This window comes from Xylona heveae (genome assembly GCF_001619985.1).
Source record: "Xylona heveae TC161 unplaced genomic scaffold L228scaffold_5, whole genome shotgun sequence".
NCBI lineage: Eukaryota > Fungi > Ascomycota > Xylonomycetes > Xylonales > Xylonaceae > Xylona > Xylona heveae.
The window spans coordinates 1,537,126-1,559,960 of NW_017264197.1; the positions used below are offsets into that span (position 1 = coordinate 1,537,126).

The 22,835-nt window shown below is 47.6% G+C and overlaps 7 protein-coding genes across 7 annotated transcripts; 4 read left to right on the top strand and 3 right to left on the bottom strand.

Annotated features, from left to right (window-relative positions):
* Positions 1–484: 484 nt before the first annotated feature.
* L228DRAFT_210714 (kinase-like protein) lies at positions 485–1,914 on the top strand (the record flags this gene model as incomplete). The annotated part of the gene is made up of 2 exons (XM_018329863.1): positions 485–1,151; positions 1,280–1,914. The coding sequence occupies 2 exons, from the start codon at positions 485–487 to the stop codon at positions 1,912–1,914; spliced, it is 1,302 nt and encodes a 433-aa protein (XP_018188537.1).
* Positions 1,915–3,659: 1,745 nt separating this feature from the next.
* L228DRAFT_210486 (Pkinase-domain-containing protein) lies at positions 3,660–5,281 on the bottom strand (the record flags this gene model as incomplete). The annotated part of the gene is made up of 7 exons (XM_018329852.1): positions 3,660–3,981; positions 4,087–4,192; positions 4,322–4,384; positions 4,446–4,671; positions 4,750–4,874; positions 4,936–5,022; positions 5,107–5,281. 7 exons carry the CDS (start codon positions 5,279–5,281, stop codon positions 3,660–3,662), a joined length of 1,104 nt encoding a protein of 367 aa, XP_018188538.1.
* Positions 5,282–6,690: 1,409 nt separating this feature from the next.
* L228DRAFT_140872 (vacuolar ATP synthase-like protein 16 kDa proteolipid subunit) lies at positions 6,691–7,944 on the bottom strand. The gene is made up of 8 exons (XM_018329170.1): positions 7,760–7,944; positions 7,679–7,696; positions 7,582–7,594; positions 7,430–7,512; positions 7,257–7,369; positions 7,100–7,184; positions 6,960–7,045; positions 6,691–6,901 (listed from the first exon to the last, which is right to left on the bottom strand). Exons 1-8 carry the CDS (start codon positions 7,805–7,807, stop codon positions 6,859–6,861), a joined length of 489 nt encoding a protein of 162 aa, XP_018188539.1. The 5' UTR covers positions 7,808–7,944; the 3' UTR covers positions 6,691–6,858.
* A 1,031-nt stretch (positions 7,945–8,975) lies between these two features.
* Positions 8,976–12,816, top strand: L228DRAFT_210862 (CNH-domain-containing protein; the record flags this gene model as incomplete). The annotated part of the gene is made up of 4 exons (XM_018329869.1): positions 8,976–11,673; positions 11,763–12,190; positions 12,247–12,678; positions 12,742–12,816. The coding sequence occupies 4 exons, from the start codon at positions 8,976–8,978 to the stop codon at positions 12,814–12,816; spliced, it is 3,633 nt and encodes a 1,210-aa protein (XP_018188540.1).
* A 2,486-nt stretch (positions 12,817–15,302) lies between these two features.
* L228DRAFT_268352 (hypothetical protein) lies at positions 15,303–16,359 on the top strand (the record flags this gene model as incomplete). Its single annotated transcript, XM_018335119.1, has 2 exons — positions 15,303–15,435; positions 15,593–16,359. The coding sequence occupies 2 exons, from the start codon at positions 15,303–15,305 to the stop codon at positions 16,357–16,359; spliced, it is 900 nt and encodes a 299-aa protein (XP_018188541.1).
* An 863-nt stretch (positions 16,360–17,222) lies between these two features.
* On the bottom strand, positions 17,223–19,324 carry L228DRAFT_283049 (Metallo-dependent phosphatase). Its single transcript, XM_018336068.1, has 3 exons — positions 18,524–19,324; positions 17,935–18,446; positions 17,223–17,856 (listed from the first exon to the last, which is right to left on the bottom strand). The coding sequence occupies exons 1-3, from the start codon at positions 18,972–18,974 to the stop codon at positions 17,581–17,583; spliced, it is 1,239 nt and encodes a 412-aa protein (XP_018188542.1). The 5' UTR covers positions 18,975–19,324; the 3' UTR covers positions 17,223–17,580.
* Positions 19,325–19,927: 603 nt separating this feature from the next.
* Positions 19,928–21,176, top strand: L228DRAFT_283050 (hypothetical protein; the record flags this gene model as incomplete). Its single annotated transcript, XM_018336069.1, has 2 exons — positions 19,928–20,784; positions 20,969–21,176. Exons 1-2 carry the CDS (start codon positions 20,363–20,365, stop codon positions 21,174–21,176), a joined length of 630 nt encoding a protein of 209 aa, XP_018188543.1. The 5' UTR covers positions 19,928–20,362.
* Positions 21,177–22,835: the final 1,659 nt, after the last annotated feature.

Here is a 22,835-nt window from a genome sequence, read left to right on the forward strand (position 1 = left end):
GCTCAAAAGAGCGGGTTCGAGCTTGTTGAATCTCAACACTGAAAACAGTAGCGACTCCAGCTCGCCGAAGCATTCTGTACAGCCACAAAGTGCTATAGAGAACACTCGTATTCCTCATGCCAATGGCCGCCCATCACTCCCGCGCAGCTTCTACTCAAAGTCAGCGCGCAACACACCCCCAACATCAGGGTTTGTCACGCCAGCTTCCTGGTCCGACTCACCGGCCAGGCATGAACAGCGGCGTTTCGAGCTTGGCCCACCATCCGAGCCACAACGCGGTACGTCCCGTGCGGCTACGGACCTGATGCAGCGCACTGGCAACGGCGACGAAGCTGGGTTCCCTGATGATGGAAAACATCTTCAACCCAATAGCCGTCCGTTGTCGCGAAAACGGTCGTCGAGTATGACACATATACCCAGGGAGCCGGAGGGCAATTTCTTCTCGATGCCTGCCGAAACTGGAGCAGGTCTCAAGGCGCGCCGCATGAGTGCCAGCTTGCCCGACGACTTCAACGTCGACACAATTGAGCTTTTCAAAGAATTTACAAGTCTAAGTATATTGCCTGGCAAGCGGGGGAAGACTCTGGGCAAAGGCGCAACCGCAACTGTCAAGCTCATGGCCCGAAAAGGGAGCAACTCCGATGAAGTCTATGCGGTCAAAGAATTTCGCAAGCGCGGGCAAACTGAGGATGAGGTCGAGTATGAGAAAAAGGTCAAGTCAGAGTACAGCATTGCCAAGAGTCTACATCATCCAAATATTGTCGAAACTGTGCGGCTATGCACACATAATGGACGATGGAATCATGTTATGGAGTATTGTTCCCAAGGCGAGATCTTTTCGCTCATTGTGAAGAAATACTTTAAGCTTGAAGACCATCTGTGTCTGTTCAAACAATTGATGAGGGGCGTCGATTATCTACATTCACATGGGATTGCACATCGCGACATTAAGCTCGAGAACCTGCTCATGACAGACGAAGGGTACTTGAAAATCACCGACTTTGGCGTGTCAGAGGTGTTCTGTGGAGAACACCCCGGTTTGCGTGCTGCAGGCGGGGAGTGTGGCAGGAACATGAAGGAATGCCGACGATGTGCACCAGGCGTATGCGGTAGTCTGCCATACATTGCCCCAGAGGTGTTGGCCAAGGAGGGTATGTCAATTGCCTTCTTGCTCCTCTTTCTGCCTTTAATCCTCGCAACTGCTACAAAATCTTTTAGTCCCTCTTCTCGTCTTTTCCAACCCTTTACACTCCGTATTTTCTAATCCGTGGAATCACAGGCGATTACGACCCCCGTGCACTCGATGTCTGGTCTTGTGCCATTGTCTTCCTCACCATGAACTACTCTGGCTCGCCATGGCGAGCTGCCAAGACTACCGAACCATACTATCAGAAATTCCTCTCTGGGTGGGAAGCATGGCTGAAAACCCACCCCGAGGGAATCATCACCGACGACCCCAACGGGGGCCACCCAAAATGCGGACCGGTTTTTCTTAATCTCCCTTCACCCGCGATCCGCCGATTACTGCTCCGCATGATGCATCCCGATCCCGAGAAACGCATCTCCATCCATGACGCGCTGTCTGATCGATGGGTAAAGACGATAGAATGCTGCTCACCTGAAGCATGCGAGGACGATGTCGTAGATGCCAACGGTACTATTCCCACGGTAAACGGCACACGGCAGGGAAGTACTACTAGTATCCCATCATCCGTGCCTGGCAATACTGCAGCTGGAAACGGAAACGGAACTGGATCCGTTCCCATAGTCGACGCTGCGGCGAAGCACAGCTGCAAGGTCGCTCGCTCGAAAAAGGTCCCTGTCATTAAGAAACATAATCATCTCCCGCCCGCCAAGAAGAAGGTGCCCGAAAAATTGCAGTATTCGTTTGACTTGGGCGACGGCTATTCATGACCTGATATGCCTTCCTTCATACCATTCCACCCTTTCTTCCTTTCTTCCTTTCTTCCTTTTTAATCTTTTATTATTCAACTACTTACTTTCATGCTCTATTATGCTTTACTCCACGTTCTATTCTATCCTCCTTCTTCTTTCCATTTTCATTATTTTCTTCATCCTATTTCCTTTCCACTGTTCTGCCCTCTCTTCCTTCCTTTTCATACCGTGGCGTTTCCGTGGGAGTTTGGGCTGGGAGTGTCTATTGTCTGTCCAAAGGGTCTGGGTCAGGGTCAGTCGGTACATTTATTTTTTTTGGTCGAAAATATTTTTTTTCCCTCTATCTCCTTTTTTCTCCCCACTTCTTTTCCCCCTTTCTTCTTCCCGTTTCTTCTTCCCCTTTCTAATTGCTTTTCTCCCCTTTTCCATTTATTACGTTTCCCCCTTTCTTAACCGTACAGCTGCTCCCTCCCTCCCTCCCTCTCTCTCTCTCGTACAATTCGTAACTACATATCACTATCCTATCCTATCCTATCCTATCCTTCCTATCCTATCTATCCTGTCCTTTCTCCTCGTCTAGCCCGGCAAAAAAATATTGGGACATGGCGGCGTTTACGGCAATTGCAAAACCAATTGTTTCTTTTCCTTTCTTTTCTTTTCTTCCCTTTTCTTCCCTTTTCTTTTTTTTTTTTCTCTTCTTTTCTTTCTTCTTTTTTCGTTTTTTCTTTTTTCGATTCGACGTTTCGACTGCTTTTTCTTCTTCACAACCTCTTCTGACTATTACTTTCCTTTTTTTAACACTCTTTCGAGATGAAAAAATACCTCCCCTGCCTAATGGCCATGGCCATGGCCCATGGCCAGGCAAGTCAGGAATTCACGAATCACGTATAGCCTCACGAAATGACCGCATCGATGCGCACATATATTCAAGTGTGGGATGGGATATTTTAGTTAGTGGATTATTACATAACTTCTTGTCCATATCCCATAAGTTAGTCCATATCCCAAGACTTTCCCATAACATAGTTAGTCCATATTGCGTTTTGAATTGAGAAGATTACTTTGAATCTCCCATTCATGGTTTCATGGTTTCACATTGTTTCACGTGGAATGCTTACGACGCAACAAATCATGAGTAACGAGTTACGTGACTTGAAGAGAGACGAGAGACTAGAGACGAAGAAGGAGAAGACGAAGACGAAGACGAAGAAGAAGAAGATGATGATGATAATGTCTGATTCATTCCGAGCTAAATTGCAGCGCCTGGCTGCCCCACTCTTTGATTCCAAAAAATGTATTTCTTCTCTTTGTATGGAAAATGTCAAAATGTCAACAAAAACAACAATACTAGTAGTAGTAAATAGACGTTTATATCAACGCCCAAGAGAGAGAAACAGGAAAAGACACAAACAAAAGAGAAATAGAAATATTTAAAATGACAAGATAATGGGAACATGCAAAAAAAAAAAAAAAACCAAAATAAAAGGGAACATGCAAAAGCCAAACAAAATAATGAAAAAAAAAAGGATCCGGCCTCCCGATATGAACTGGAGAGATAGAGATAAGAGATAAAAGAGAGATAGAGAGATAGGGAGAGAGGAAAAAAAAGGCCAACGGGAAGAGATTTCATCAATGTTTCCAAGAGACGATAGACGATGAAATCATGATGGATGATAGTTGCCGGGCTGTATAGATTTTTTTGGATGAACAGGGTAAGAAGAAAACTGGCCGAATTTTTTGATTTTTGATATATTTTCCCCTCTTTAAAAGTCCTCAAAGAACTTGTCCAGCTTATCATACATTTCGTCCGTGTAGGGCAGTTTATTCTCGGGCTCGGGATCGTATTCGTCAAAATTCGACGCGTCGGCCGGGTTCTTGAGCTTGGGGACGATCGGGCCCTTGGTCTTGCGCTGATACAGCGCGTCCCAGTCAATGTCCTTGAAAAAAGGGTGCGACTTGACCCGTTCGGCGCCGCCTTGGATGTTGCCGAGCCGCTTGGATGTGTCGACGCTGCAGAGGCCGCTGATGAGGTCTTTGGCGTCTTCGGACATGCCGCTGGGGAAGCGGACTTTGCCTTCGCAGATTCTGTAATACAGATTATTTTTAGTACTAATAAATAAACGCGGATATGCAGATGTATATCGTCGGGGGGAAAGATTGGATCAGGGGACGTGGGATGGGGGGACATACTGTTCGTATATCTTCATCGGGTTCTGGTCCCAGAATGGCGGCTGGCCAACGAGGAATTCGTAAATCAAGATACCAAAAGCCCACCAGTCCACCGCTGTGCTGTGTCCTATTGATCCACGTCAACTTGTTAGTAGAAGAGCATTGACAAGCCATTTTTTGATGAGCTAAGCTGTGAGGTAAGGAGAGAAACGGAAAGGCGCATGCTGGCGAGATGGGAAAGGGTGTGGCTGCGTACCAGTATTTCGGATCACTTCCGGTGCAAGATATTCTGGCGTCCCGCATAACGTGTACGTCTCGACTGTGAGAAAAAAAAAATGAGCCGAATGTTCCATGATTGTTATTCCTCGATCCCAACATACTGTTTGCACATTTCTTGGCAAAGCCAAAATCCACGAGCTTCAAGTGGCCGTCGGCATCTATTAATATATTTTCCGGCTTCAAATCGCGATATGCAATGCCTTCAAGGCTATGAAGGAATTCTAAAATCAAGCAAATTTCGGCGGCATAGAATTTGGCCGTCGCTTCATCGAATCGTCGAGCTTTTCGTAAATAACTGAATACTTCACCTCCAGGGCAGTATTCAAGCTATAGCGACCAACCGTCAGTAATTTTTTTTTCCGGTTGAAAACCTCATTAACAGCAGAGGCGGTTTCTCGTGCGTACCAGCATATATATACAATCGTGGTCAGAAAATGTCGTAATCAGCGTTGTAATAAAAGGGTGACCGGCCACAGCGGCCAAAACACTGCGCTCGTTGCGCACATGCTCAACTTGCTTCAGCCGAATGACTATAAGAATTAATAAATTAGATAGCTGTGTTGTGCCAATCGCAATTCCACGATATCTCACCCTCAGCTTTCCGTAGCACCTTCAATGCATAGACCTTGTCTTGGGGTCCGTCCTTGAGACGAGCAAGCCATACTCGAGCAAATGTTCCTGGAATAACGATAGTGTCAGCAATCTAAATCTTTGTGGACTTTTGCATATTCACATAAAGACCCAATGCGAGAAATTACTCACCCGTTCCGAGAGTCTTGATCAATTCAAAATTGTCCAACTTCAATTCCTTGGAAGACTTGCCAACTTCCTTCTTCTCGGGATTTTCGGCGACTTCTTCTGGCGCGAGAGGTTTCGAGTGCTCGGAGGAGCGGACGACGAAATCCTTCTCCCTCTCTTCTTCCTGCTTGTGAGGCATTGATTGCTGCTGGTCGATTTGACTGGTCCTGTCGTTTTCGTCGTTGTGATGAGTCGCTCCCTTAAGCAAACTCTTCCCTTCGTGCGCGAGACTTTTGACCTTAGCCGCTGCCATTAAAAAAAGAAATTTGAGCCTCTGGGGTGACTATGCTCGTTTTGTTGTCCCCGAAACTCACTTCGGGCCGATACGTCGGTACGGTATAACCTATACAAGGTCACACAAATTGGGAATATCGAAAAATCTATCAGATTGCAGAATGTTCCATGTAACAAAACCAAATATGCTGAAAACAGCTGCGGTATTTGCAGGAGCAGCAATGACAAGTTTTGAACGTGCAAGCGATCCACGTGTGAGGGAGACGGCGAGCCCGTAGAGAAATGCGGATCCGGCCCCTTCGAGCGCGGGACGTAATAATGGCAACGCTCACCAAATGGTGGGGTATGCGCTCAGTGCTGCTCTTTGGGGACTCGAGCGCCCCGAATTTCTCGGGAGTACGTCGTCTGGTTGGCCCGCGGTTCAGTTAGGTTGGTTGGGATGTGGGTAAGGTCGTTGTGGCGGGTGGGCTCAGTATGGAAAGACTTCAGCGCATCGTCCTCCGTAGCTTGACATGGCAACGGGCTAATCCCGGGGATGACGTAGAATAGCAGCGGAGGGTGGACTTGGCCCTAGATGATGTCGAAGGCCTGAATTGGTCCATATCAGATTCATCACTTCAGGGGTGGAAAGAGATTTCGCTTTCCATAATTTTGCATGTCAGCGCGTTGAGATGATTTATAACTTTTCACCTGCTTCTGTGGAACGTTTGTTTCTGTCAATGCATGAACTATAACGGGCGCACTGCTCACGTTTGCATAAAAACCACCAACTTACAACGACGGCTGGTTATGCACAGGCCAAAGTCATACGAATGAATTGATCTTGTCACATTTTTGAAAGCACGTTGCAAAATATACATGACGTCTCTTCATTTCACCAGCTTGCCTACCGAGCCTGTCAAGATCTGTACTTGATTCATAGTTCATTTCATCTGATGGCAGGTCGTTGACGATGGTTTGGCTCATCGATACGTGCCCTCGACGTCATTCCGACCCTCCACGATAGGTTACCCGCTGATTAAAACAATCTGCTTCTCTAGATCTATTACGTAAGCACAATGGCCAATTGGCGGTTGCCATTGTACCTCTTGCAGCATTCATAAACGCACCGCCGTCATGGCAATGGACCCAGAACACAAAACACATAAAATTTGAGGTCGACGTAAATTCAATTGTTGATTCAATATTGAGGTATCATAGATGCGGGATTTGATGCTACCTTACCATATGCTCCGATGCGAGAACAGGCGGTAACTCGGCAATGACAAACCTCATCACCAGTTTCCGCCCATTCGGGTCTCCTTATTTAGCGCGGGACAAATCATAAACTTCATTTCATCCGCTCATGAGGCTCCCCTCGAGCAACGCCATTATGTGCACTGCCTTCGTTGCAGATACCTCAGCGTCGTCAAGATATTGCTGACTTTTCGATATATACAATGGAAGTTGGCAAACACAAGAACTACGCCTGGCGAACTCGCCTCATCCTCGGCCCTTGGTGTTGAGGATTAAGGCGACAATCAGGCTGGATGTGGTTCAGTAAAAGCGACAATTTACGAGAGTCGTAGTTGGTTCTAACTTACCCGTAAAGACCCAAGACTTCAGCAAAAATTAGGATCAGGACCATGCCCACAAAAATTCTTGACTGCTGCATGTATGATCGGACGCCCTAAGCTGGCGTTAGTACCCATATATATATCCTTGTGTATGAACAACCACAAACCATGTCGCCCACAACGCCAATGGCATAACCTGCGGCCAGTCCTGTCAAACCAACAGAGAGACCGCAAGCCAGATGCAAAAACCCTCTACTCGCGTATACTAATCAGTATCTTTTCTGCTCGGTCTCGGAGGTTTCGCTTGGTCCAGGGGAGACGCACGTAAACAAGCTGTAGCTCTGGCCTGGAGGTGGGCCCATGTCACCAGCAATAAGCACAGCGATAACAAGCGAGTAAACCGCGATAATACCGGACATGACGACGGGAATCAAAGACTATATTGTTTCAGATTTAGATGCTGTGCCGTCTTAAGGGTTCGTACGATGTTTGCTCACCTTCATGATCAGGTCCGGCCGAAAGGTTCCCACTCCAGCAATACCGATACCCGATTTTGACGTCCCGTATGCAGCTCCGATGCCTGCAAAAGAATCAAACTTGTTTAGTATACTGCGATTTGAGGGCAGATATGAAGCTTATATCCACATACATCCAAAGATCATCTATACCAGGTAACGCTCCATGATAAGTATGGCATCCAGTATTTGCGTATAATATAGTCAAGAGATCGCCAAGTCTTTACTTACCGCGAACGCGATACCGCCCTGCGATGCTTTATTAGTAAAATAATCCATCAGAGTCAACAGGTCCATGAGCTCAAGACATACCATGCCGAAAAACGGCGCGAACTTGGGCGCCAGCTCAGTCTCCGCCATGTTGCGGATGATGGACTAGAAGATCAATCAAAAAAATTTCCTTCGAGAAAGGCTCAACGGAGATAGAGCAACGATTCAGAGGTGCAAATGGCGAGTAGCTTCAGTCTGTTAGCTACCTACCTTAGAGACGTCGATGATAACGACGCGAGTTGAAGGTGAGATCACGTGGTGGAATAGTGTGTGTCGAGGTACCTGTACCTTCTTGTTCCTTTTTGGGTGAATCTCCCAGTCTTCAGTTTAACTGACTGGCAGTCGGTAGTTACCAGATCATTGAACCCCGTTTGTGCACTTTCATCCACAGATCAAAGGGCTTTAATTTTAAATTTGTAAGAGCCACTCTTCCCAGTCTCTGCAATTTGCTTTTGACATTGCACATGATGAAATATTTGTCAGGACTCATGCAGGACGTTTGACAGCACTCAAAATTGATCGGTCCGGAGTCACCAAATCGCCGGTTCCGCGTGCGTGCAGCACACACGCACTACTACTTACTGCTACTTTCCCCTTCTCTCGGTCTCGGGTGAGGCCACCCGCGCCATCTCAAGGGGACCTTGGGGAATCCTCGCTTTGGTAGCCTTGACCGGTATTACTACGAGCACGTCCCCGACCTCACACTCGGAATTATACCTAGAATTCAAAAATCCACGGTGCCTAAAACCCGAATGAGAAACGGGCTTGGATCGCCTGTTCTGCTCCATCGATTCCCCTCGATTCCCCTCCTTGCAGCCCTCTGGCGCTTGAACAAGCCCCATTGGTGCATCTCGTGCGATTGGAGATAACGACATCGCCCTGACAGACGGCCCTCTTGCAACCCCATCATTGGTCCCTCGCTGCTTCAGGAGTAGCGCTTCCCCAACCTGCACCTTCAGCCACGGCCCTCTCGAACAGTGTCCCTGCTACTGTGGAGAAGGATCTTCGAGCGGTGCTGGACATCAAACGAGTGCCATAAGTCAAATCTCTTTTGGAAGGGAATAAATTTACGGCTTGGCTTGTAACGAGGTATCCCCAGTGGCCGATCCCTGGAGGAGTGACACTACGGGGCCCGAGAAGCACGCAGCCCTGTTCAGCTCGTGATTGAGCAGTGTCCACACGCACGGATACACGTCTCCATAAGAGGTGAGGGCGTGAAATCACGGAAAGCGGCCAAGAAGGGCTCAAAAGATCGTTCATGGCGGACTACGGCACGCAACAAGGCCGGAATTACCGACCTAACAACTATGGGCATGCGTCTTCCTACCAGAGGGATGCTGCATTCTCATCCATTTTTGGCGCGACGCCCCCCACGGGGCGTTCCCAGACCATGACATCGCAACCTGCACCAATCTCCCTGCCACGCTCGCAGACGATGGTGAATCTGCAGACATCAGAGGTGGGGATGCAACGAGGTGGCATCCCAGCGCGACCACCGCCAAACGGCACCGGTCAAGCTTCGACTGGTTCCTACTATCAGGGACCACGTCTGCCCGGTGCGCAGGTCTCATCGCAGCCACAGCCTCAATATCTTCCACAACCTCTTCATCCAGACCGTCGCCCATACCCACAACCACAACGTGTCGACCCACGACAGCCCGTTCCGCAATCATACAACAAACCTGTGCCAAATCGAGGGTATCCTGCAGGCCCCGCGGTTAATTCGGACCCCTTTCGATCACGGTCCATGGCCGCTTCCATGGCTCCGCCACCGCTTCAGAGCCCTCCAAGCGAGTATTCAATGGCTCCAGCCAATGCATTCCGTCAGCCTTCCTTTCAATCAAGCACAGCACGGACGACTGCTCAAGGGAGAATCGTTCCGGAGAGGCATGATGAACGCGCCATGTCAATGACCTCGTTCTCCTCAGACCGAGACCGTCATCAGACCATGAGCGGGAGAGTCATACCGAGCCGGAGAAGGGAGTCTGTACCAGAATTGGACTCGACCGAGACCTCATCGGAGCGATCCGTCGTCCCAGCGCCATCATTGAGTGCGGCAGCCAAGGCCCGATTCCCAAGCTACAGCTCTACGCAAAGCACCGCGCGTAGCATGTCAATGGCTTCGACAACAGTTGCCTCTCCGTCAGAGAGAAACGACTCAATGCAGAATCGACCGCCGGTCGCTAAGACTATGAGCAACAGTAGCCAGAATGCAGTCGTAACCACCGCCCAACGACGTGCACCATTGGTCTATCCGGCGCTCCTGTCAAAGGTGGCCGATACTTTTCGAGAGCGCATTAACGTGGGAGAGCGCAGCAAGAACGATTTGACGTACAAGAGCGCGTTTACCGGACAGGAGGCTGTGGATTTGATTGCATACATCATCAAGACAACGGACCGTAATCTCGCTCTCCTCCTCGGAAGAGCCCTGGATGCGCAAAAATTCTTCCACGACGTGACCTACGATCATCGGCTGCGGGATTCCCCCTTTGAGCTTTATCAGTTCCGGGAGACACTGATGGAGGACTCCTCGGACGTCAATGGTGTTTTTACACTTCTCACAGAGTGCTACTCGCCTACATGCACGCGCGATCGGCTGTGCTACTCCATTGCCTGTCCTCGGCGATTGGAGCAGCAGGCACGACTAAACCTAAAACCACAGCCAGGGTTGAAGAGAGAGGAGTCGCGGTCGAGTCTGCACGCTGAGGAAAATGATGAACAGAAGCTCTGGATCAATACCGTTTCAAAGGAGGTGGCAGACAGTGTAAGCGACAAGGAAAAGAAGCGCCAAGAAATCATTGCAGAAATCATGTACACCGAGCGCGATTTCGTCAAGGACCTGGAATACCTACGAGACTTTTGGATGAAGCCCTTGCGATCGACCAATCCTGCCAGCCCCTCTCCAATTCCCGAGCATCGACGCGAAAAATTTATTCGTACCGTCTTTGGAAACTGTCTCGAGGTCCATGTTGTCAATTCCAAGATGGCCGAGTCTCTCACAAGAAGACAGCAGCAGAACCCAATTGTTCGCAATGTCGGCGATATTTTCCTGGAATTTGTCCCACGGTTTGACCCTTTTATCAAATATGGTGCAAATCAGCTCTATGGAAAGTATGAATTCGAAAAGGAGAGAGCTTCTAACCCTGCCTTTTCTCGATTTGTTGACGAAACGGAGCGATTAAAGGAGTCAAGGAAGCTTGAGCTCAATGGCTATCTAACGAAGCCTACGACTCGATTGGCGAGATATCCACTACTATTAGAAAACGTCCAGAAATACACTGCAGAAGACAATCCTGACACCAATGATATCCCAAAGGCAATTTCTCTCATCAGGGATTTCTTATCCCGTGTCAACGTCGAGTCTGGAAAGGCCGAGAACCACTTCAATCTTATGCAGCTCAACCAACAGCTCAAGTTCAGACAGGGAGAGTATGTCGATCTCAAATTGACTGAGGAGAGTCGACAGCTGCTCTACAAGGGCTCACTGAAGAAGGGGCCTTCGGACAGCGCCGATATTCACGCCTACCTCTTTGATCACGCAGTCTTATTTGTTCGGACCAAAGTTGTCAATAAGCGGGAAGAACTCAAGGTTTACCGCAAGCCAATCCCGCTTGAGCTTCTAGTCGTGTTGCAGATGGACGAGTTGTATCCAAAAATGGGAATTGCAAAGCGGCCATCATCAAGTTTGATACCTGGTTCTTCAAAGAGCATGTCAAACGTGCCAAAGACTGACCTCTCAAGCAAGCAAAGCTATCCGATCACCTTTAGGCATCTTGGTAAAGGCGGCTACGACCTCACCTTGTATACTAACACTCATATGCACCGAAAGAAATGGTTGGAGCATATCGACGCCCAACAGAGGCGATTGCGGGAGCGAAGCAACATTTATACCCAGACCAACCTTTGCGAGAGGTTCTTTAGTGCTGCCAACCGTGTTAACTGCCTTGTTCCCATTGGTAAGGATTACCCCCCTCACGCTTCCAGACACATACACTCTCGTTTCTCTTGTTCTTTGCTGTATCTAATCCTTGTTTGCTCTCTCCAGATGGTGGTCGGAAGCTGGTCTTTGGAACGGATAATGGCATTTATCTGTCAGATCGAAAACCCAAAGAAGTGGGAGCGCGGCCCAAGCGCGTTCTCGATGTTAGCAACGTGACCCAAATTGATGTCCTAGAGGAATATCAATTGCTGCTTGTGCTCTCTAACAAGACTCTCTTCTCCTATCCCTTGGAAGCTCTTGATCCGAACGAGGGCCTCTCATCTCAGACCAAGAAGCCCAAGAAGATTGGCCATGTCAACTTCTTCAAGGCTGGCGTCTGCCTTGGGCGTCATCTTGTCTGCTGCGTCAAGACATCTGCACTGTCAACAACGATCAAAGTGTTTGAGCCAATGGAGTCGATGCTGAAGAGCAAAAAGAAGCCGGCTCTCAGTAAAATGTTTACTCCTACAACCGACGCACTCAAGCCCTTCAAGGTATGGTTATTTTATTGCTCAATGACAGGATTAACGTCTAACCCACATGTCAACAGGAGTTTTACATTCCGACCGAATCCTCCTCGATCCATTTTCTCAAGTCCAAATTGTGTGTTGGTTGCGCCCGTGGCTTTGAAGTTGTCAGTCTTGAGACGCTCGAGACTCAATCTCTTCTTGACCAAGCCGATACGTCGTTGGACTTTGTCGCACGCAAAGAAAACATTAAGCCCATTCATATCGAGCGTCTCAGCAGCGAATTTCTCCTCAATTATTCAGACTTTTCCTTCTTTGTCAACCGCAACGGTTGGCGGGCCCGACCCGATTGGAAGATTACCTGGGAAGGCAACCCTCAGGCCTTTGCTCTTTCTGCGCCCTATATTCTTGCTTTTGAGCCTAGTTTTATTGAGATTCGTCACGTTGAGACGAGCGCCCTGGTTCATATCCTTACGGCGAAGAACATTCGCATGCTGCATTCCTCAACGAGAGAGGTGAGTTTCTGACAGCCCCCCAATAAACATCAAACCTGAAATGAATTCTAACTCTGCATCTAGATCCTGTACGCTTACGAGGATGAATCGGGCGAAGATGTAGTAGCCAGCCTTGACTTCTGGAGCCGGTCTCAGTAAATGAAGTCAAAAGCGTCGTTATGTGTTGCCGCTTTAGGACGTCATCTTATTCCATTCGCCAAACTTAGAAGGCGTATTATTCAGTTCTTCCATCATAATTCCCCAACTACAATGGCTCGACCTGCCTCATACATATTCCGTGGATCGCCTTACTTTTATTGTTACATCTCTCACTCTACTTTGAAACACTGCCCGTTAATATTCCCATTCCGCGTGCATTTATTCTAGTTGTTGATGCGAATTATTTTTTTTTTTTTTTTGCTATTTCTCGATATTCTTCATCAATAGCTTGGTCGTCGGCTTCTACATTTTTCAACCTTTTCTCATCACTTGAGTACCCGTGCTCTTTTTCTCCCTTGGTCCCTTGTTTTCGCATGGGCAGTCTATTAGAGCTGCGTAACGGCATTCTCTCTATGAATGTGACAGTGGATAACATTGCTGCGAGCGTCGCGGGCCTCTGGCAAAGATTAATCACTTGGGGTTATGGAGATGGCGTGTTGCTAATGCAACCCCCGATTAACCATTCATTTTGGAAGGAATCAAGACACGCCTCTCGCGATGTTTTAGCTAGCGCATCTAGTTTTTTCTTTTCCCTTTGTTTCAAATGTCTTCAGAGAGCGTTTTGCCTTCTGAAAGCAACTGATAGATTTGCGAATTGAAGGAAGGTTTATAGGTAGAGAAATGAAATGATGGTTTCAGTCAGTTGCCTCGTGGTATGACTTTAGCCAGCTGTCATTAGGGATATGTTTCCATGTCCAATTCTTACTGTCGTTCCAGGCAGCAGCTGTAACGCTAAATGACTGATAATTTTGATGCAGGCATGGTGAGATATTTGTCATTGATGCTGTAGTCATGGCTTATATGTCTCATTGTCAGATCTTGTTAAATGCAATCCATGTCAGGTGTAGAACAGAGTAAGTGTCATCTCCGGATTGAATAAGTGATAATTCTTCTTCACCACTTGTATTTATTCTCGTATCTTCTTTGAATTAGAAATTTGCCAGTCTATCGCGGGCACAGACATCAAAGCTTATGGGGCAGGAGCATGCGCCACAGAGATTAGTAATCCGATAAAGCATGGCATAGTGCAATCCAGTTCCACCACACTACTACGAAGCCACTCTGGGTACTTTTTATGGAACACACCAAATCAGTGCGGTGGCGATGATGGCTTCGATATCCTACATTGACATGCTTATTCCTCCGTCAGCAATCAAATTGGTGCGCTTGATATCCAAAGCACATGGGGCCTGGGGGACGGATATGTAGGATTTGGAATCGATGATAATCCACGGTCGCAGTGTCGCGACAGAAACACTCAAATCTTCAAATTTTAGTGCTTTTTGGTGACAAATATGCAGATCAATGTGAAAAGGAAAGAGTTAACAGCAAGTCTATATAATTTGTCTCATACGGCTTCTCTTTGTCAACTTTGTCAATGATACGAGTATGCTCGTGCATAATTGTTATAATACCTGCCCCGTTGAGGAATCACATCATCAAGCCAGTCTGAGTCGAATGCGGTCAGGATCTTATCAAGTTCATTCCGCTTCTATTGAATCATTACGATCATAGCTCTTTGCCGATCAAACAATTAGGTACGTGGAAAGATTTTATCAGCCAAGCTTACGTCGCCCTGTGGCGTCGATCCTCGCCTACCTGCGAGGAACAGGTTCGGTCACGACGTTGACCTTAATTTCTAAGACTGCGCTTGGATATAGGACCGAAAAGACCGGATCGAAACTCCCTACCGAACTACGTTAGAGGTTTGAACGGCAGCGCAACTGTCAAAAGGCCAACGGCGCAACTGCGGTTCGAAGCATTCCCTAGACTCGGAAGGGGTGGATCCACTGTGACGAGGGAGTCAATTGATTGGGCTCGAGATTATTCCTGGCGCGGTTTAGGAAGATTCTCCGACAGGAAGATTATTATTGCTGAGATCATTGTGCCAAATCTTCAAGGATTCCCGTGCCTTGAACGACCGGAAAATTGGTCATAGGCGGGTCGGAAGAAGGGATACAGTCGGGCAGGAAAGCACGAGCTAAGGGCAAGGGCCAAGACTGAAATCCCATGCCGGCATAACGAAAACTTACGGATAGCCTTTCGGATCAGCTCGCACAACCCTTGCAGTGGGTCTTCGTTAACGTTTTGGTGCGTCGTTGGTCCCGCTGAACCTTGCCCTGCCAGTCTCGAACCGTCGATCAGAATCCTCACCATTGCATCATACATGAGATAGGACTCCGCCTATGCGTCAAGCTCATGAGAGAAAATTTCTGTTTAGGCCCAACACCGACAGGCCGGCTTGCGACAGCGTATAATTATCAGCCAAATCCACACTGTTAATTTCTGCCCTTTTCTGCTTTTTTTTTTCTCATTTCCTTTTCTCTCAAAGAGAGCAAGCATTGGTTCAATTTTGATTGAACCGACAAGGCACATTTATACCATACATTACAAACAATTGATATCCAGACGACTCGGTCCAAAAAATGACTTCGAAACTCATTCCTAAGAACCCTTCCGAGGTCATGGTGATCCGCAAGGTGACCCCTAACATCACGACACTATCCGTGCCGTTTGAGCGATATGGCAGAATCAAGGTCGGCGGCAGAGGAACTATCGGTACGTGAATCTGTTTTCCCATGATTATTTTTTCTTTTCACACCCGTCATTTTTTTCCGGTCTCGTTTTTCGTCTTGCATTTTTCACTCTTCCAATGTTTCTCAATACTGCTACTCAATATCCAATCCCCATCACTCCGCGACTAACTTTGCAACAGTCCGTCTTCAATCTGGCGCTCTCGCCGTCTTCTCTCCTGTCGCCCTGACTCCCGAAGTGCGCACTACGGTTGAAGAACTCGGCGGTAACGTTCGCTACATTACCGCTCTTGACTTTGAGCACCACATTTTCCTCGGCGATTGGCACAAGGCCTTCCCCGAGGCCAAGGTCATCGGCCCCGAGGGACTGCCGGAGAAGCGCAAGCAGCAGAAATATGAAGAGGTTCCTTTCTCGACCGTCTTCACCAGAGCCGCGCACGACAACAACGAGGATATTCGAATCGACCCTGATTTCGACTCGGACTTTGAGTACGAGTATGTCCCTTCCCATGCCAACCGGGAATTGGCCTTCCTCTACAAGCCCGACCGCACCCTCATCGAGGCCGACCTGCTCTTCAACCTGCCCGCCACCGAGCAGTACTCGCGGACCGGCAAGAAGGCCACCTCCGGCTTCCTGACCAAGTTCTTCGCCAAGGCCATGCGCACAAAGGGCAAGGCTCGCGTCCAGCGCCGCCTCTTGTGGTACCTTGTCACCCGTCAAGACCGTATCGGCTTCGGCAAGAGCATGGCGCGCATCGACAAGTGGAACTTTGACCGCATTATCCCCTGCCACGGCGACGTCATTGAGATTGGCGGCAAGGCCATCTTCAGAAACGTCATGGAGTGGCATCTCCGAGAGCTCAAGGCTGCCTTCTGGCACAAGAAGTACGAGCAGCCGAAGGCCAAGGAGACCAAGGAGGTGGCCAAGGAGGAGAAGAAGGCGCAGTAATCGCCCTCTTTCGTCTCACCAGTACCGAGCATTCGCTTTTTTTTTCCGAAGTCGCAGTAATCCGACAAGAAAACAAAAAAAAAAGAATACCACACCAGAACGTTATTTGAAATTGCTTTACGAAACAACGATTACGAGCTCATGCACGGCGGAGCATGAAGAAATCTGAAAACCAAGCGGACGTTTACGAAAACCTTTTTCCTCATTCCACGACGAACGCTGAAATTTGTTTTATTTTTTCTTATGCTTCTTTTCGCCTTAATGCTTGGGATGCGATCTAATACCTGTCATCTTTTTTCCCCTTGTATTTTTTGTTTCTATTGGTCACCAGAGGGGGATATATCCTAATGCTCGGATTCTTGGTATATAATACACGTATCCATATCCTTTATCATATCATACCCCTTTATACCCTTCCCACGTTTTTTTTTTTAATTTTTGTGTGTGTTTGGTTTTAACAAAGCACACTTGTTTATCTTTGGCAAGCGGCGATAGGAAACATGAAAAGCTGTTTAGTTGCGATAGTTATAATATCATGAGAAACTATCCCCTTTTTAAATTTTTAATTTTGTGAGGGTTTTGCTGTGAAATATACTCAGGAGATCCCGGGGGGCCGTCGGGCAATATATGTTGTGCAATCTCAGAAAGTATTCTTCTCCAACGTTTTTTCTCCGTTGCTCTTAAGAGTCAAGACAACGTGGAGAAATATATGAATTATGTGTTGCATTATTGAACTAGATGACTCTATTTACTGAAACGGTGAGTGTGATCAAGACTAACTTACATGGATAGTATACAAAAAAAAAATGGAACTGGAACTAAGTTTGTTGATTTAATTTCTTTTTATTTTTGATTTAGATTATGTGTACAGTTACAGTGCTTGCCCTGCTCGGTGGTGACCTTGTCGCCCTGCAACCTGTGACTACTGCTCTGCCCCGTAGGATAGGTACTTACCTAGGTAAGAAAAGCAAAAATGGAAGACTGGTTTAAGAAAAGAAAAAGAGATAGTTACAGCAAAACGCCACAGAAACGCCACGCGGCGCCAACGGGGGAAGAACAGCATACGCCTTTAGACAAAAGAGAAGAAGAAGGGATGGAATATAAATTTACATGAATCAGTCGCCATACTGAAAATGGAAGCTGAGAAAGAAAAGAAAAGGAAAAAGGAAAAAAAAGATTAATGGGTGAGAAAGGGAGGAAAAAGAGAAGTGGAAAAAAAAGTCAATCTCCAGTCGGAAGAATGTCCTCAATCTTTACATTCTTCGACTTGGTCTTCTTGTTCTTCCGATTGTGGCAGTCGACGTGCACGAGGGTTTGGGTAACGCTGCCCCATGAGCCGGGCTCGATGACAAGCGCGGTGAGTTGTCCGCCGGTGACGCACGCGCTGTCGAGGCCTTTGCTGTACTGCTGGATATTGAGCCCGCGTTTGGCGTCGTGCCCGTAGACGACGGTAGTTCGGGACTTCTTCGAGGCTTTTGCTTGGTGCTTGTTCCAGAGCTGAATTAGAGTTTTTTTTTGTTAGCGACGCAAATAGAAAGAGGAAGGGATATCAAATCTAGATGATAAAATACATACCTTTTCCCAAGGGGTGCCTTCGCGGCCGGCGCTAGGAACGTGTGTCTCCAAGTCGACCGTCCTCATGTGCATCACGTTGAACGGGTCTTGTCGGAGAAGAGGCACGCCGGCGAGTAAGCCAGCGTGCACAACGACTACTTCGCCCATGCCACTGAGTTGACCGATGCGGAGAATCACAGGGCAGCTCTTCAAATACGTGATCTGCTCCTTGCTCAGCTGCTTCACGAGCGCTCGATACTTGTAGTCGCCCTTGTTGAAGCTTTCTTCATCCATGTCGTCGACTTCCGTGTTGGGATCTTCTTCCGGGCCTTTGAGCGCTATGCGACCGCTCCTCATGGCGTTATATGTGAGTAGCAGGCGGTCTTCGTGATTGCCTCGAACGCAAGACGCTTTAAAGTCTCGAGCGAGCTGGACAACACCGGGTGTGTCTGGGCCTTTGGCGACAATGTCACCGGTGAGAATGAGGTGGTCGGTGGCTTGCTTGAACGAGACTTTGTTGAGAAGCTCAACGACTGGTTTCGGGCGAGTATGTTAGTAATGCTGAAGCGTTTTCTTTTGTTTTGTTCAGATAGCAAAGATGTAGACGTACGTTCTTCCTTACAACCATGTACATCTCCTACAATGACGAGGCGGCGACTGTCTCCGCTCGATCCGGCGCGTGGTAGCAGTCGGCTGTCGAGTTCTTGCATGTGTATCACGTCTGTAAACTGCGGCAATGCATTGGCGCCATATTGCTCGTCCTCTTCATGATTCGTGTTGAATTCCTTGAGCAGCTCGTCTTGTTCGGCGAGTCGCGGTACCAGCCAGAATCGCCAGGTCAACCAGCAGGCGATTAGCACAGCGACAAGCATGAATACATGCCGCCGTAATCTCGGCGCTTTTATCATCTCTATCCACCGCGGTTCTTCGTCCACTGAGAGCGCGTTTATCTGTCCGTATTTGGGATTCGTCTGCCACTCGTTGCGGACTTGGTTTATTAGAGGTGTCGGAAAGGGCGAATCTCGGGGTTGCGGAGACCGTTGGTGTTCGTAATGTGCCATAACCAGGGCGGATTTTGGTGTGGGTGTGACGGAGAAATGACGAGGTTGATGGAATGAGAAGTATCAAGATCGAATGAAGAAAAGAAAATTTTGTCAATAATATACAAGAATCGTACCGTTGGAATAAGGTCGTAGCGCGGGCGTCGTCAGCAGCGGCAGGGCCAAAAATAACAATTACGTCTTTACTCTTCCAATCTCATACTGCGACCGGCGGGGAATCGATCGTTCGTCACGGATAGAGGTAACAATTCTGACGGATAGCAGCAGCAGTAGGTCAGAAGCAAAATTGTTTTGTGATTGACGAAGGGCTATGGGAAGGAAGAGGACGAGAGAAGAGACCGGAGCTGGCTGGTTCATTGTGGAGAAGTTGATGTTTACGAGTCGAGTTAGTTCGTCTCTATAGCGTCACCAGTCCGGAAACAGGCACATCATAACAACGTTATAACCTCGTTAGCTTCATCAAACACGTTCAGTACAGCTACATTGATCTCTAACAGATGTAATTGAGCATATGGAGACTATAATACAGAGGTATGTCTGCTTTGGACAGTACAAGAATGCGTTTGCGCTGACAATCTCTATCAAGGGCGTATGAGTACGGTAGTACCTTATATCGACATGTTATTTTCAGTCCTTTGCATACCAACGCAACCAAGTGATTCTGCAAAAAGAAGAACTAAATTTCCTTTTTCTACCGCTTGACATCTTATGCCAAGCTTTTGGAATGTGCATGGCCGTTGCATTTGGTTACCTGCCCTTGGGCCATGGGAACGTGTCTCACGATGACGACGCTCGTTCCTGGGCTTGGCAGAACGTGCCAACCCCTCGCATGTGGCTAAACACCCTTTGCAACGCCATGTCGCAGACAGAGATTCACCCAAAAAAGTTGAATGCAAAATTCATGATATTGAAAAAAATTCTCTGCACCGTGATTACTCATTTTCTCTTTGGCAATACAGTATTCATTACGTGCAGGTAATCTCCGGTGAATTCCTTTCCACATCTTCTATTTAACTCTTCTCTTCTCCCTCAATCGTGAACATTTTCTGCTTCTCAGATCTCATCACTTACCGCAAAAATGGAGCGGTGCTTGAACTCCTTTTATGATTTACTGCTTTAGCTTTCGTTGAATATGCTATTTTTAGGCCTCCTGCTCATTTTACGTCCTTGGAAAGCCTTCTCAAAGACAATAGAGTACATACCTTATACAAGTAATGACAGAGGTGCTGACCAAACCAATCTTTCTTGCTGCCATGCCGCGAGGGCTTGGCATAACGGATTCACCAGCCCAGTCCGGTGCATTTTCAGAGTACATGCAGAAAAGGGCCGTTGCCGCTAGATATGGCCCTGGCCGTACAATGTATGCATGAGAGCGACAGCAAGGCAATATGGTTTCCGAGAACCTTGGTATGGAGGTGATCAGGCAGGTACTTGACCATCAACCAACAACAACAACCACCTACCAACCCCGAATTCTCGCGAGGGGAGAGGCTAGTGCTGAACTCCAACGTCAATTTGAGAATGAGGATTGGGGTGATGAGGCCGGAACTGATGAAGCTCAAGCTGCACCCGAACCCAGGAAGATGCCTGAGGCCTACATAGTTGGGGAGTACAAGTGTGCGTTTGAGAATTCTTATCAAGCAGATGTATACGTCCACCTGCTTGCTGCTGTTATGCTCGGCGAGAATGGAGAAGCAGAAAGCTCCGTGCCCGAAGGTGAGCCAGGTCATCGACTCGACGAGGGAGGGTTGAGCTCAGCTTCCCAATCTTCCGAATCGGAAGCGCCTCACAGAGCTCAGGAGGTGACAGTGTAGGGAGGCTTCTCGAAGAGGCTGATAGAACGGCCGAATTGGCTCAGAATTTGTCCATGTCCCCGCCAGCACCACAGTCATCACCTTAGAAACCGTCTCATCGGGAAGATTCACACCAAAGCGTTGTACTGGCCATGACTACACCCATCCCTGGAAGAGACAAGCTCACTGATGATAAAGTAGACACGGCGCAGGAGATATTGCATTGGACTGGCAAACTTTTCACGCTGCAGAGCGTACAGCTCAGGGCCAGACAATCCGAATGAGAGTTTACAGCGAACTCCAGAATATCGGCCTGAAGATCTGCCCAAGCAAAGCTCGTCCCAATGAACAGGATCGAAGAAAAATGACCCTAACAGCAGACTGGATGACGCAGCGGCAGAGACGATGACCCGTTCTCAGAGGAGAGAAAGGCCGCGCAGCAATCTAGAAACGAAAATGTATAGAAAACTGTCACACCACGAAAATACCCCCATACCGGAGAAGGTATAGTAGAGACGCCTCGAAAACACAGTGACCATGCAGCTGTTGAAACGCTTTTCCTACCGGGCAGGAAACAAAAAAGATGTGCTAGGATATCAAACAATCAACGAAGAAACGAAGAAGAAAAAAATGTCACAGAATCACAAGTCGTCTTTTTCGATTCGCTCCAAATCAAGGAACAAGAGTTGGCTGCGGCTACAAAAGCACATGAAAAGCTGCAACGGTGGCAAATAATTGCCACTAATATATGAAGAGGTCGTCGCGGCATACAAAACTACACGGCATGAATGGGAATGGGACGCACTACAAAGAATGATTAGTTTATGCGAGGAATTCATCCTACAGACTTTGACAAGACAGACTTTGCAGCACCCTACCAAACGATTTCGCAGTACGTGATTGAGATTGTTTCTTATGTAGGTCTTGGATGTAATGAATTTTCATCACCATTATCGCAAGTGCAATATTAGCCGTCTTAAGCTTCAAATACGGCGATCGAATCACCATACAACGACCTGCGAACCAAGCTCAGCTTTTACTCAAGACATGTCGACTTTTCCTTCATGAGGCTAGATTCATTCGATACCTCTGGCAAATATGCTGTTCGTGGTAACTTCTGAAGACTGAGATCAATTTTGAGACCATTACTCCCCAGCGAGGATGTACTATAGCGTATCATCTTGCAGACTACGTTAGAAATTTCACACCGTCTATATTGGTATGAACGGAAAGCTGCGAGGAAAAAAAGAATCATTTAGAAGCGATTTATTGACATTCCAGTGACAAAAACGAGGTTTAATATTTGTCACAATGGAATGGATGATACTTGATCAAAAGAATTAATTGAAGGAGATTCCTCTATCATTGAGGTACATGCATTTCTGCTGCAGCTTGCAGATAGAAGCAAACTCATCATCATCCCTTGCAAAATTTATGCCAAGGATAGTGGGACACTTAACCACAACCAGTGTACGAGAGAAGAACTTATGCTTCTGCCGGCTTCAAATATGATTCACTTCTCGATGGCTAGTCCCTCAAAGCCAAGTCTGAAAAGATTGCATGGCACTTGTCGTTATAGCAGCACACATTGCCAATGAGGACCAGTATGAGTCTCAGTCCTGGCGTCTGGCTCTGTCGTCAACATGGATGCTTCAGTTATATATTGTGCATCATTCTTATACAACCAAGACCACCAAAAAAGCCCTGGGCTGGCCTGAGCATATGCACCGCAACAGCAAGATGCAATTTTGTGTTTTGAATGATTTCATCAACAGGATACAGTCAAGGATGCACCATGTATCCAAGGCAAGGATACCAGAATTATTATGATCCTTTTCGGACAGAAAACCTGCGAGACAAGTAAGATCTCATGATCCAACAACGACTGCCTTTGAATGGAGAGGCAACACGGACTGGAATTCCATCCACGGTTAGAGCCTGTCAGATCGGGCAGACTAACTGATAGGTATTGCTATGATGAGGGAGGTCCTGTCAGCAAAGATCTCACAGACCGGCTCCTAGTGGAAGACAATCAATTGCCAGCAACCATTCCAGACACAATACCTAC